Source organism: Oncorhynchus masou, chromosome 12 (genome assembly GCF_036934945.1).
Source record: "Oncorhynchus masou masou isolate Uvic2021 chromosome 12, UVic_Omas_1.1, whole genome shotgun sequence".
Taxonomy (NCBI): domain Eukaryota; kingdom Metazoa; phylum Chordata; class Actinopteri; order Salmoniformes; family Salmonidae; genus Oncorhynchus; species Oncorhynchus masou.
Window position 1 is genome coordinate 32,363,343 of NC_088223.1, and position 14,946 is coordinate 32,378,288.

Below are 14,946 nucleotides of genomic sequence, written 5' to 3' on the forward strand. Positions count from 1 at the left end.
TCCCCTCCCGCTCCGTGGCTCGACGACTCATTGCGAGCTCACAGAACAGAGCTCCGGGCAGCCGAGCGGAAATGGAGGAAAACTCGCCTCCCTGCGGACCTGGCATCCTTTCACTCCCTCCTCTCTACATTTTCCTCCTCTGTCTCTGCTACTAAAGCCACTTTCTACCACTCTAAATTCCAAGCATCTGCCTCTAACCCTAGGAAGCTCTTTGCCACCTTCTCCTCCCTCCTGAATCCTCCTCCCCCTCCCCCCCTCCTCCCTCTCTGCAGATGACTTCGTCAACCATTTTGAAAAGAAGGTCGACGACATCCGATCCTCGTTTGCTAAGTCAAACGACACCGCTGGTTCTGCTCACACTGCCCTACCCTGTGCTCTGACCTCTTTCTCCCCTCTCTCTCCAGATGAAATCTCGCTTCTTGTGACGGCCGCCCCCCAACAACCTGCCCGCTTGACCCTATCCCCTCCTCTCTTCTCCAGACCATTTCCGGAGACCTTCTTCCTTACCTCACCTCGCTCATCAACTCATCCCTGACCGCTGGCTACGTCCCTTCCGTCTTCAAGAGAGCGAGAGTTGCACCCCTTCTGAAAAAACCTACACTCGATCCCTCCGATGTCAACAACTACAGACCAGTATCCCTTCTTTCTTTTCTCTCCAAAACTCTTGAACGTGCCGTCCTTGGCCAGCTCTCCCGCTATCTCTCTCAGAATGACCTTCTTGATCCAAATCAGTCAGGTTTCAAGACTAGTCATTCAACTGAGACTGCTCTTCTCTGTATCACGGAGGCGCTCCGCACTGCTAAAGCTAACTCTCTCTCCTCTGCTCTCATCCTTCTAGACCTATCGGCTGCCTTCGATACTGTGAACCATCAGATCCTCCTCTCCACCCTCTCCGAGTTGGGCATCTCCGGCGCGGCCCACGCTTGGATTGCGTCCTACCTGACAGGTCGCTCCTACCAGGTGGCGTGGCGAGAATCTGTCTCCTCGCCACGCGCTCTCACCACTGGTGTCCCCCAGGGCTCTGTTCTAGGCCCTCTCCTATTCTCGCTATACACCAAGTCACTTGGCTCTGTCATAACCTCACATGGTCTCTCCTATCATTGCTATGCAGACGACACACAATTAATCTTCTCCTTTCCCCCTTCTGATGACCAGGTGGCGAATCGCATCTCTGCATGTCTGGCAGACATATCAGTGTGGATGACGGATCACCACCTCAAGCTGAACCTCGGCAAGACGGAGCTGCTCTTCCTCCCGGGGAAGGACTGCCCGTTCCATGATCTCGCCATCACGGTTGACAACTCCATTGTGTCCTCCTCCCAGAGCGCTAAGAACCTTGGCGTGATCCTGGACAACACCCTGTCGTTCTCAACCAACATCATGGCGGTGGCCCGTTCCTGTAGGTTCATGCTCTACAACATCCGCAGAGTACGACCCTGCCTCACACAGGAAGCGGCGCAGGTCCTAATCCAGGCACTTGTCATCTCCCGTCTGGATTACTGCAACTCGCTGTTGGCTGGGCTCCCTGCCTGTGCCATTAAACCCCTACAACTCATCCAGAACGCCGCAGCCCGTCTGGTGTTCAACCTTCCCAAGTTCTCTCACGTCACCCCGCTCCTCCGCTCTCTCCACTGGCTTCCAGTTGAAGCTCGCATCCGCTACAAGACCATGGTGCTTGCCTATGGAGCTGTGAGGGGAACGGCACCGCAGTACCTCCAGGCTCTGATCAGGCCCTACACCCAAACAAGGGCACTGCGTTCATCCACCTCTGGCCTGCTCGCCTCCCTACCACTGAGGAAGTACAGTTCCCGCTCAGCCCAGTCAAAACTGTTCGCTGCTCTGGCCCCCAATGGTGGAACAAACTCCCTCACGACGCCAGGACAGCGGAGTCAATTACCACCTTCCGGAGACACCTGAAACCCCACCTCTTCAAGGAATACCTAGGATAGGATAAGTAATCCTTCTCACCCCCCCTTAAATGATTTAGATGCACTATTGTAAAGTGGCTGTTCCACTGGATGTCAGAAGGTGAATTCACCAATTTGTAAGTCGCTCTGGATAAGAGCGTCTGCTAAATGACTTAAATGTAATGTAAATGTCAACGTGATCAAGACAAACAAGATGATTGTGGTCTACAGGAAAAGGAGGACCGAGCACGCCCCCATTCTCATCGACGGGGCTGCAGTGGAGCAGGTTGAGAGCTTCAAGTTCATTGGTGTCCACATCGCCAACAAACTAACATGGTCCAAGCACACCAAGACAGTAGTGAAAGGGCACAAAACCTATTCCCCCTCAGGAGACTGAAAATATTTGGCACGGGTCCTCAGATCCTCAAAAGGTTCTACAGCTGCACCATCGAGAACATCCTGACTGGTTGCATCACTGCCTGGTATGGCAACTGCTCGGGCTCCGACCGCAAGGCACTTCAGAGGGTAGTGCGAACGGCCCAGTACATCACTGTGGTCAAGCTTCCTGCCATCCAGGACCTCTATACCAGGCGGTGTCAGAAGATGGCCCTAAAAAAATTTCAAAGACTCCAGCCACCCTAGTCATAGACTGTTCTCTCTGCTACCGCACGGCAAGCAGTACCGGAGTGCCTAACTACATGTACATACTACATCAACTAACCTGTGCCCTCGCACATTGACTCTGTATCGGTAACTCCCCTGTAAATAATCTCGCTATTGTTATTTTACTGTTGCTCTTTAATTACTTGTTACTTTTATCTCTTATTCTTATCCATATATTTTTTAAACTGCATTGTTGGTTAGGGGCGCGTAAGTAAGAATTTCACTGTAAGTTTTCACTGTACCTGTTGTTTTGGTCACATGTGACTAATAAAATAACATTTTACTTCATAACTAATATCTACGACATCTTATTAGCCATGCAAAATCTAGGTAATTTGCTTAAATGGCATCGATGGCAGTTGTGGACAGAAGATTAGGCATGTAAATCAACCATAAATGAGCAACGCTATTAAAATGAGGAATTCATTGTGGTCAGGCTGGCTTTATGTTTCATGTACTGTATGGCTTAATTGCTTTGGTCTTATAAAAGCTAATCTGCCAGACTCCTGCCAACTACATACAAGTAGTGTAGTACAAATGGTTGAGTTAGGAAGTATTATTAGAGACTTTGAGTCTGAGAGCATGCTCTAAAATGTGCTCTGAATAAATAGAGGTAGACTAAGCAATATGACATCATCATTTTGCTGCCCTGCCACCTTCTGCTATACAAAAACTATTAGCTCTTCCATGTGCCCACATTGGGGAGAGTCAATTGTGCAAGCCATAGTGCAGATTTAAATGTTGTTGTTGATTTCTGTAAGCAGGATTCCCCACTGTGTATGATGATATCTTATTGCTAAGTCTACCTTTAACTTCAGTCTAGGTCTGTTCGGAACTTATTAAAGTTGTGTTTCATCACCTGTAGCCTGGCATAGGCCTTCTGCCCGTTGCGTATCTCCACAGACTCTGCCTCGGCTGGGAGCTGGACCATGGATGGCAGGACCTGTGCTGAGTCAGCCAATCGGCAGTTGACATAGAGTTCCATGTGGAGGTGGTTTCGTTGGAGCCCACCCACACGGAGGATGAGTGATTGGGTGCGTCCATCGGAGAGGCCGGGGTTCTGGAGGTTCACTGTGTGGAGTTTACCATCCTCGCGTACGTAGCGCACCAGAACTGAGAAACAGAGAGGATTCTAAGATTAGGTAATCTCTTGTAGACAGATCCACGTAAACATAACTGGTACCATAGAATCTGCTGGGAAGAAATAGGATACGTTGGATAACGAGCAGCAGTAGTTCCTGTGTTTGGATTTTTCATCACTGGTTATTTGGACAAATCACAATTTCATAGGTGTTAGCATCTTTCAAATTACAGAAGGGAAGGGGACATTCAGTCCATAACCCGCAATCTCTCTTGGACAGATTCTCGTGAAAAGATGAAACGGCAATAATCTAGTAGTTCCTGGTTTGGAGTTTTAGACGTTGATTATTTGAACGAATCAGGATTGGATGAAGTCGGTTCATAAACTGGTGGGGTGATTTTCAAGCTTGTGTATGATAAACACTTTCCACTAGATTCCACAGCCGCAAAGTCAGAATTGGCTGTTTGATAAAAATTCATACAAATACAATTAAAAATGTTTTTTTGCTAAAGATAAACACAAGTGAAAGGGGGGGGGGGTCGATTGGGGAATCCCACTATTGGGATTGGATGATTGTGTCTTAGTTATAGGCCATGAAGAGAATCAATTTAGGCTACACCAAAATATCTATCTACCACACTTCCCTCCCTATCCCCTCTACTGACAGTACACCCTACCTTTGTTGACCTTGCCCATGAGGGCCACCTCCAGGTACTTCCTGTTGTCGCCTTTGTTGTAGACTCCCAACAGCACTCCTCCCAGTTTGGGCGGCAGACGAAGAGTTGACACCAGGTAAAGGTCCGACACGAAGCCCAGAGCCCCCGACATCTTCCCCACCGCGGACGCACTCTGCCTGGCATCGTGCAGCTCCAGCATGTCAATCACTGAAATATGGAGGGGTGGTGGTGAATTACATGGGTCCAGTTGGAATACTTTGGAAATGCCTCCTTAAAGTGTGCACGTGTGTAGGGTGTGAAGAGGAGGAGGGATGGATAGTGATGGAGAAGGTAGAGAAAGAGGGATATTGCAATATGGAGAAAATAGGCATACACAAAAGAAAGGAGGCCAAACAGAGGACACAAAAAAGGAGATATCGGATGGGGTAAGAGTGAAAGAAAAAATATGAATGAATAGACAAATGGGGGATTCATCCTTTTTGCGTTTACTGCCACTTTGGAGGGTTTTTGAGAATTTATAAGCCAGACACAAACCCAACGCCTCGTCTTCTTTCTGTCCCGTCGCCCCTGACACAAAATAAACACTGTCAGTGAAAAGACCAGCCTTTGCTGTCACTGTTGGTGGCAGAATTTGTCTGTCATTAAACTGGGTGCTGCTGGAATCTTTTCTTTATGAGACGTCTCTCCATTTATGGTGAATTTTGGTGGTGTTATTAATGTAAGTTATTGGCCATGGTTGGCAATGGCGACTGGCGTGGGGCTGCAATATACATTATGCTCCTTCGCTTAAAGAAAACGGTTTCTTATATTTGTCTATGAAGATATTGGAAACCCTTTGAGAGGTTGGAAATACTGTAGGGAGAAAACCATGGGGTGCAGATGACAGGAAAAGTCTTAAAATGCTTGTAACCATCATGAGTTGCAAATGTGTGCAGCAACAGAACGCAGACAAAAAAAATGTCACGTGTAACATTCTCAACTGTTGTAACAAGTATGTTCAAGGCCTAGATAAGAGTTCATTTATCCTATGAGCGTTTTGCTTGAGCTCTTGTCCAGGATTGTGAGTGAGAGAGAAAGATGACAGACGTATCGGATTAGACATACCAGCCTCTCTCTAATCGTTCTCGTGTCTCCCTAGTGGCTGTCCATTCAGCAATCTGACTAAAGCCAAAGACATCAGGGGTGCCTCTAACCACCAATTCTCTCCTTGCAGACGCCCGTCTCTGTATATCTTCCCCCCTTATAATACAAGCCCAGGATTTGTTCAGTCTGAATTATGTTGAATATAGACCTGGACCTAAAGTGTGACCAACTGCGTTCAAACCCAGTTCTCTTGCACGCCAGAAGATTAGCTAACTCAGCTAAAACCTTCATGTGTCAGGCAGTTACAGTACTCATCTCTTCATGGTTTACCAAATCACCAGTTAGGCTTTAGCTTAGTGGGTTAATACAGTAGTGTGGTGTGCAGGAGACCCAGGTTCAAACCAATAATGTATATAAACCCAGGATTGCTGATGCTATGTATTGGCCAATGAGAGGATTTGAAGCAACCGGTTGGCAATATTGGCACCCCTCAGAAGAAGCAGTCCTCGATAGGAATGAATGGAATTCTACAGTATTTCATTTAAATGTTTCAAGAACAAAATGACATGTATTTCAGTATTGTTTTGTGGTAGTGGGGGCAGTAACATAATGAATAGCAAAAAATTGTACTTTAAGGATTTATTTTATGTTTAGCTCACATATCATTTAAAAGTATGCATTAAGATGTATGTAATATAATAAATCTAGCAAAAATAAATGTAGACATGAATAAATGCATTTGTATAGCTTCCAAAATGTTTTTTTTTTTACAGTGGTGGTGTAGTGCCATGTTGGAGGCTTGAAAACAGCGCCCCCTGTCAGTCATATAGTGTATATATAAATCATTGGTTTGAACCCAGTTGGTCACATCAGCACCCCAGGCATTCCATGGCATCTTATTCCATTGTCACACAATGCTAACTCCTCTTGTTGGTCACCTTTGCTTTCAATCAATTGTTCTCACTCTCTACCTTGGTCTCCTCCCCATCTCAACTGCTGCATTGCTTGTTGGTTAGTTCTACTTGGTCTCTTTTTTATTTTCTTTGATGATCTTCCTCCAAGTCCTTATCATCTCACACTCATTCTCTCTTCAGTCTTCTCCCATTCTCTCTCACTTCAGATATTCACTCTGACACATGGCTGAAAGTCAAAGCTGCAAGAATTGATTGGGGTAGAGCTCAACATCATTGGAAGTCCCGTGAGTCGGTCCTGGCTTGCAAAAACAAGGCTTTCTGCATTTGATATCTCCCTTACCAAAGTTCTTTAAAAAGATATCAGCCTCCACTGTTTGATCGAATCCGAAAGGTCTCCTTCCGGACACCCTCTCCTTTCCTCTATCCCCAACTTTCAGAACACTATTAAATCACTTGTAAACTTGGGATGGGCTTGTTCAGTAGACCAGAACACTGACCACTGCAGATAGAAATGCACCGTATAGAACAGATTCCCAATTGTATAGGTGACAAGTGAGTCCAGTCTATACCATTTCTATCTGCACCATTCTGAATGTTCAGTCCCACTTAAAGCAGCCCTAGTGAATGAAAAGACAGGGCAGCAATGACCCTAGGGGTTAAGAATTTGTGAGGTGATCCTTCTGTTGGACTGGTGTATGGGCCAGTAACCATTAGTAATCAGTGTAATGGACAGGTGTAATTAGAATATATCTTTCTCGCTCTCCCTAAGTCATAGTTGACATGCGCACACCTTGAGCTGACAGCCATTCGACCGCTGCACCATCGTTGTGGGCATGTCCCTGTGAAAACCTATTGATGCCCATCATCTGCTTGGCCCCATTGCACTATACGGTTCAGCAAACACCTTCTAGTGGGAGGCGGACCCATCAGTGAGTGTTCATTGTTTCACTGGTTGAATCTTATTGGTATCTTAAACTGCATTTAGCAGGACATCTGGTCATCTCTATTGTATAGAGACGGCAGCCATTGTATGCAGAATTAAGAAGGAAAATAGTAGGCTAGAGATGTTTACCGTTTCAAGTTTAGGAGCTCTTTATAAAGCAAATGTATGCTTAATATGCAATTTATTAATCTGATGGCATTGCAATGAAATGATAGAGATGATGTAATACGTAGCCACAAATTTAAGGAAATTAGAAGGGGGGGGGGATTCTGGCACAACACGCAACAACAAAAAAGTCCTTCAATTTGCATGACCTCAAATGTTGAAGAGGTCGTGGGCGATGGCAAGCATTCCACAAGAGCGCACATTTCGCGTTTACCACATAAATGTCTATTTGGTCTATTTTTAATACACTCGAGTCTATAGTGGTTAAATTGAACATAGCCTAATCAGAATGCTTCAACACCGCGAAAGTGAATTTGATAGGAATTACCATAATAATCATGAAACTTTTTACATATAGGTTGTGGCATACATCCACTGAACGATGCAGTGGCTTCACTTACAATACAATTAAAACTAACATCAGAATACTATTTTGTCAAATCATGCGTTATAGTTTTCATTACCTTGCATTTCTGAAGCCCTGGTCAAGCCCAAGAGAACCGCCGCGCTCGCAAGTAGCAAATTTAGCACAAACCTCACCATATCCATCCTCAAGGCACAAGGTTTATAAACGTTGCCTAAATAATCGAATGTATAACTTTTCAACTGTGACTACACCGAAGTAACGAAACGTGAGTGGGAGTGTGTGAAGAACACTCCTCGACCGGCACGCTGACCAGCGCGGGTGGAGTTGTCAAGGAGTTTAGGCTCGCACAGCCAGGCAGGTCAGCGGGTCTCGCTCGTGATCCGCGCAGCTTGGGGTGTGCTGCACCGAACACTTTCCCCATCTCCCAAATGAGAAACATGAGCTGGTCTACGTGCTACTACAGACAGTGAACAGGGCAATTGCCTCAAATATCACTTCTTACTGTACATGAATTGCAATCACACAATTAATGTTTAATTATGGTGCAATGATTCCGTTTCATTTGTGTGCATACATACGATTTGCTTAAGAGCTGGTAAATACGGGATATTCATTTAACAATAGCACAATTTTTTTATAAAAAAGCATCCCACAGGATCTAATTGACAATCCTACTAGACCAGGTCCAAACTGCCAAACTTTACCCTTGACAACATTTGGAATGGCCTGCCAGCTTTGAGAATTATCTTATGTATTTATGAAAACTTGTTTTTTGGTTCAAAAAGATTATGAGATTATGTCATGGCTCTGGGCTTTTGCCTTCAAGTTATAGTTTTCTTTTCTGAAATAATGTGGTTGTAGATTGATTACTGAGACTGTTTAAACTAAAGTACAATTAGTGTGATTTCATCCATATGTTGTGTCTCATTGGCAATGTTTTGGCCTACAATGTACACAATGACAACACACAGGTCAAATGATGAATGTGGAGACAAAACATATGGTGAATGATATCTCCCTCCTTGTAGTAGTTGCCTGAAGTGTAGCTCATAGAACACACAAACAATGTCAGTTGGAGCCATTTTTCAGCATATTATTGAGTGTACTGTATCTATTTCCCTGTTTATATGCTTCAGTTCAACCTCAGCGTAAGAACCAGGGCATGTTTAGGAGGGTGTAACATAACATTCAGATAGAAATACTTTGTGGAGACAATATATACCTAACAAAAATATAAAACGCAACATGCAACAATTTCAAAGATTTTACAGTTACAGTTCATATGAGGAAATCAGTCAATTCAAATGAATTCACTAGGACCTAAATCTATAGATTTCACATGACTGGGAATACAGATATATGTTGGTCACAGATACCTTTAAAAAAATGGTCCTAAAGGATCTCATCATCGTATTTCTGTGCATTCAAATTGCCATTGAGAAAATGCAATTGTGTTCGTTGTCCATAGCTTAGCCTTGCCCATACCATAACCCCACTGCCACCAGGGGGTACCTGGTACATGACGTTGACATCAGCAAACCGCTCGCCCACACAACGTCATACTATCTGCCCAGTACAGTTGAAACTGGGATTCATTTGTGAAGAGCCCACTTCTCCATAGGCCATCAAAGGTGAGCATTTGCCTGCTGAAGTCGGTTTCGACACTGGACTGCAGTCAGGTCAAGACCCTGATGAGAACGACGAACACGCAGATGAGTTTCCCTGAGATGGTTTCTGACAGTTTGTGCAGAAATTCTTCGGTATTGCAAACCCACATTTTCATCAGCTGTCTGTAATGAAGCTCTTCTGTGGGGAAAAACTAAATTCTGATTGGCTGGGCTATGCCCTCCCAGGCCCACCCATGGTTGTGCCCCTTCCCAGTCATTTGAAATCCATAGATTAGGGGATAATCCATTTATTTCAATTGACTGATTTCCTTAAATGAACTGTAACTCAGTAAAATCTTAGAAATTGCTTCATGTTGCGTTTATATTTTTGTTCAGTGTATAAATGTTTTTTTTCTTTTTCTGTTGTGACAGAAACCTTCTCTGTGTTAAACTAAAGTCTGTCTCCTTCCCCTTCTTGGAAAGATCAAGCAATTTAAATAACAACTTTCAGTTAATATATCTGCTGTACTGTATAATTCTGTCTATGGTTTCCATTGTGATTTTAGGGGTAGGGTAACATATTTGAAGCTTGGAGAAACTGGAATGTTGGCAAACATACAACAAACACCTTGTGACAGATGGTTCAGCATTTTTACTTTTAATGACCTGAAATCAAGTCAAAATTCTGTTTGTGCAAGTGAAACCTGACAAAACATTTCAGAAAGTGGCTCAACCCTCATAACCTCTACCTGAAAGAAAGAAACCTGAAAAAAGGCATACCATTCTTGAATTAAATTAAAGCGTTCTTGAAGATTCTGAGACAAGAAAAGGTATGCCTTCCTGGGATGTCGAGAAAACAAAAATCAAGCACCAAATACAGAGACTGCATAACTAGGCATGTTTGTGGATGCCTAGAAGTGGTCTGAACCTACAGAGGATTATCGTGCATTGTGGGAGATTGAGATGTTTGAGGAACGTAATTCCTGTCCATCTATTCTCCGTCAATATGCACAGAATAAGTCAGAGAACGTCCATTTTCCCCTCACAACACCTCCTTCTACCTGGTCCTACACCGAGACAGTACTGCTCATTCCTCTTCCTCTTCTTCGATGTGGCGGGGTCCCACTAGCGCTGCCTGCGGTCGGATGTGCTGGATGCTGACGATCCCCATCAAAATGGCGTAGCCCAGCATCGAGCCCATGGCGAACAGGACCGACAGGATTTGCTTGCGTCGTTTATGGGGCTCGCTATCAAAGTCACTACTGTCCGAATGGACTGACACCTTGCGAATGGGTGGCTCTAAAACAGAGAAGAAAAAACAGGATGAGAGTCCAAGAGCAGAAAGCATGAAGTCTCTGCACACAGTGGATCTAACATTTTAGCAATAGATTCTCAATACAGTTAGAGTTTTCAGTGTTCTGGAATTGAGTATCAGGCTGCTAGACTAGGCACTCAAGATCAGCATTTTTAAACTCTGGTTTTCGAGTATCCCAAACAGTACAACTTTTTTTGATGTAGCCACGGACAAGCACACCTGAATCAACCAGTCAACCAATCATCCACTTGACTATTTGAAATCAGGTGTGTTTGTCCTGTGCTACAACAAATGTGTGTACGGTTGGGGGTACTGCTTGATGACCGGAGATTAAAAATAATACTCCAGGGAACTTACCTCCGCCCTCTGAGGGGAAATAGAGGATGAGGATGTTGGTGCAGTAGTGCCGCAGGTTGTCTAGGGAGTTGAGGTGTTGCTGGAGTTTCCCATTGGGCAGCTTCACCTTCAGCAGGGGGGCTAGGTGACCAAACACATAGGCATCCAAAGAGGATGGGCTGTGGAGACAATCCACAAATGACAGTATACACACACTCATATGAAAGACAGTCTGGCAAACGTGTTATACATGCAATTTGTTTGCAGTTTGCACACAGCAGCCACTTACGAATCCCCGAAGAAGAACTTGTGTGAGCCCAGCCGTTGAGAGAGCAGGGTCATGCACTCTAGCGCATCATGGTAGAGCTGTGGAGAAGATGAAAAGCCCCCAGACAACCATCAGCATGGACACACAGAGGCATTCACAGCATGATAAGCAATATCTGCATTCATGAAAAAGGTAGTCAGCGAGCAAGTGCCCATGGGGCTTATTTACGAACCATCCTTCAACAAAGCCAGAACATTGTTGTGTGTACAGTTAAACCAGAGATGGGCAACTCTGCCAAGGACCAGATTTGACCATCCAGAGTTAGAGTCAATAAAGTATAGCGTAAAAAAACAATACCCCCTTTACCATGGAGATAAACCGCCTGACCCAATTACCATGTGTTGTGAAAACACAGACTGTTTTGGCTTCTTGGGATTACTATGAACTACCCTCTCCATGTCAGTGTACCAAAGAGCCAATTCAAGGGCCTCTCTCTAGTAATAGCTAGCTGCCATTTTTAATGATAATAGTCCTTCCATAGACTTGACCGTTTAACCCCTAATTTATGCCCTGCGTTGATACTCGTTTTTCACCTCCTTCTCAAGACCCTCTTTCGTCACTCCCCTCAGATCTTCATTCTCACCGTCTCAATAAACTCTTTGTTCCTCTCTTCTGCATCACCCTCTTCTTCACCTTCTATCTCATCCCTCCACCTGCTACCTGCCCATTTGCAGAATCCCATTGTGTCAATTCACACGCTCTTATCTTCTTCCATAATATGTCTTTCTCACCCTCAACCATTCCTCCTCACCTCCTTCTCCAGCTGCTCCCCAGGCTCCAGTGTGGGGTCTCCCCTCACCAGCCTCAGCCTTTCCAGTTGCTGGTTGTGAATGCGGTTGGGCAGCAGGAAGTTGAGTGGGAAGGGGATGTTCTCGGCGTACCAGCGCCGTGTCACGTCCACATAGTTTTTTGAGTCCACCCACTGTGTGTAGATCTGAGGAGGGAGATGGAGAGAGACAGAGAAAGGCAGGGACAGACACATACAGTGCCTTCAGAAAGTATTCATACCCCTGGACTTTTTTTTATAGCCTGAATTTAAAATTGAGATTTTTTTTGTTACTGGCCAACACACAATAGCCCATAATGTCAAAGTGAAATCAGTTTTTTTTAAACAACATTTTAACAAATTAATTAACAATGAAAAGCTGAAACGTCTCGAGTCAATAAGTATTCAACCCCTTTGTTACGGCAAGCCTAAATAAGTTCAGGAGTAAACAAGTGCTTAACAAGTCACATAATAAGCTGCATGGAGTCACTATGTGCAATAATAGTGTTTAACATGATTTGTGAATGACTACCTCATCTCTGTAACCCACACATATAATGATCATCCCTCAGTTGAGCAGTGAATTTCAAACACAGATTCAACCACAAAGACCAGGAAGGTTGTCCAATGCCTCACAAAGAAGGGCACCTATTGGTAGATGGATACAAATAAAAAAAGAAACCATTGAATATCCCTTTGAGCATGGTGAAGTTATTTATTACAGTTTGGATGGTGTATTAATACACCCAGTCACTACAAAGCTACAGGAGTCCTTCCTACCACAGTTTAATGGCTGTGACATTGTAGTTACTCCACAATACTAACCTAATTGATTGAGTGAAAAGGAGGAAGCCTGTACAGAAAACAAATATCTCAAAACATGCATCCTGTTTTCAACAAGGCACTAAAGTAATACTGCAAAAAAATGTGGCAAAGCACAAAGTGTAATGTTTGGGGCAAACCCAATAAAACACATTGCTGATGACCACTTTCCATATTTTCAAGCATAGTGGTGGCTGGATCATGTTATGGTTATGCTTGTAATCTTTAAGGACCGGGGAGTTTTTCAGGATAAAAAATAAATAAATGGAATGGAGCTAAGCACAGGCAAAATCCTTGAGTAAAACCTGGTTACGTCTGCTTTCCACCAGACACTCGGAGATGAACTCACCTTTCAGCAGTACAATAACCTAAAACACAAGGCCAAAACTACACTGGAGTTGCTTACCAAGAAGACAGTGAATGTTCCCAAGTGGTCGAGTTACAGTTTTGACTTAAATCTGCTTGAATCTATTGCAAGACTTGAAAATGGTTGTCAAGCAATGATCAACAACCAATTTGATAGAACTTAAAGAATTTAGAATATAATAAAAATGGGCAAATGTTGTACAACTCAGGTGTTCAAAGCTCTTAGAGACGTACAGCTTTAATCACTGCCAAAAGGTGTATCACTGCCAAAGGTGTAACATGCATTGACTCAGGAGTGTGAATATTTATGTAAAAGGAGACACACTATATATACAAAAGTATGTGGACATACATACCCTTTAAAGTAATGGATTTGGTTATTTCAGCCACACCTGTTGCTGACAGGTCTATAAAACTGAGCACACCGCCATGCAATCTCCATAGACAAACATAGGCAGCAGAATGGCCTTACTAAAGATCTAAAGATGTCATAGGATGCCACCTTTCCAACAAGTCAGTTGGTCAAATTTCTTCCCTGCTAGAGCTCCCCGATCAACTATCAGTGCTGTTATTGTGAAGTGGAAACATCTAAGAGCATCAACAGCTCAGCCACGAAGTGATAGGCCATACACGCTCACAGAATGAGCGAGTAAAACTTGTCTATCCTTGGTTGAAGCTAGAGGTCGACCTATTAATCGGAATGGCCGATTAATTAGGGCCGATTTCAAGTTTTCATAACAATCGGAAATTGGTATTTTTGGACGCCGATTTAAAAAAAAAAGTTTTTTTACAACTTTATTTAACGAGGCAAGTCAGTTAAGAACACATTCTTATTTTCAATGACGGCCTAGGAACGGTGGGTTAACTGCCTTGTTCCAGGGGCAGAACGACAGATCTTTACCTTGTCAGCTCAGGGATTCAATCTTAATCTTACGGTTAACTAGTCCAACGCTCTAACGAGGAGCCTGCCTGTTACGCGAATGCAGTAAGAAGCCAAGGTAAATTGCTAGCTAGCATTAAACTTTAAAAAAACAATCAATCAATCATAATCATTAGTTAACTAAACATGGTTGATGATATTACTAGTTTATCTAGCGTTGCATTTAATCGATGCGGTGCGCATTCGCGAAAAAGGACTGTCGTTGCTCCAACGTGTACCTAACCATAAACATCAATGCCTTTCTTAAAATCAATACACAGAAGTATATATTTTTAAACCTGCATATTTAGCTAAAAGAAAGGTTAGCAGGCAATATTAAACAGGTGAAATTGTGTCACTTCTCTTGCGTTCATTGCACGCAGAGTCAGGGTATATGCAACAGTTTGGGTCGCCTGGCTCATTGCGAACTAATTTGCCAGAATTGTAATTATGACCTAACATTGAAGGTTGTGCAATGTAACAGGAATATTTAGATTTATGGATGCCACCCGTTAGATAAAATACGGAACGGTTCCGCATTTCACTGAAATAATAAACGTTTTCTTTTCGAAATTATAGTTTCCGGATTCGACCATATTAATGACCAAAGGCTCGTATTTCTGTGTGTTATTATATTATAATTATGTCTATGATTTGATATTTGATAGAGCAGTCTGACTGAACGAT

General features: G+C 43.7%; 2 protein-coding genes across 2 annotated transcripts in view; both read right to left on the reverse strand.

The window, feature by feature from the left end:
• LOC135549863 (thrombospondin-3b-like) overlaps positions 1-8,170 on the reverse strand; it is a 37,675-nt gene extending 29,505 nt beyond the window's left edge. The window contains 3 exon segments of the mRNA XM_064980219.1: positions 3,430-3,683; positions 4,329-4,535; positions 7,898-8,170. Of these exon segments, the coding sequence (XP_064836291.1) occupies positions 3,430-3,683; positions 4,329-4,535; positions 7,898-7,982 (546 nt within the window). The 5' untranslated portion in view covers positions 7,983-8,170.
• A 1,879-nt stretch (positions 8,171-10,049) lies between these two features.
• Positions 10,050-14,946, reverse strand: part of LOC135549865 (metaxin-1-like) — a 29,861-nt gene continuing 24,964 nt past the window's right edge. Inside the window, exons 5-8 of the mRNA XM_064980220.1 lie at positions 12,138-12,320; positions 11,348-11,424; positions 11,080-11,237; positions 10,050-10,706 (exon numbers count right to left, since the gene is read on the reverse strand). Of these exons, the coding sequence (XP_064836292.1) occupies positions 10,495-10,706; positions 11,080-11,237; positions 11,348-11,424; positions 12,138-12,320 (630 nt within the window). The 3' untranslated portion in view covers positions 10,050-10,494. The remainder of the gene's footprint in view (positions 10,707-11,079; positions 11,238-11,347; positions 11,425-12,137; positions 12,321-14,946) is intronic.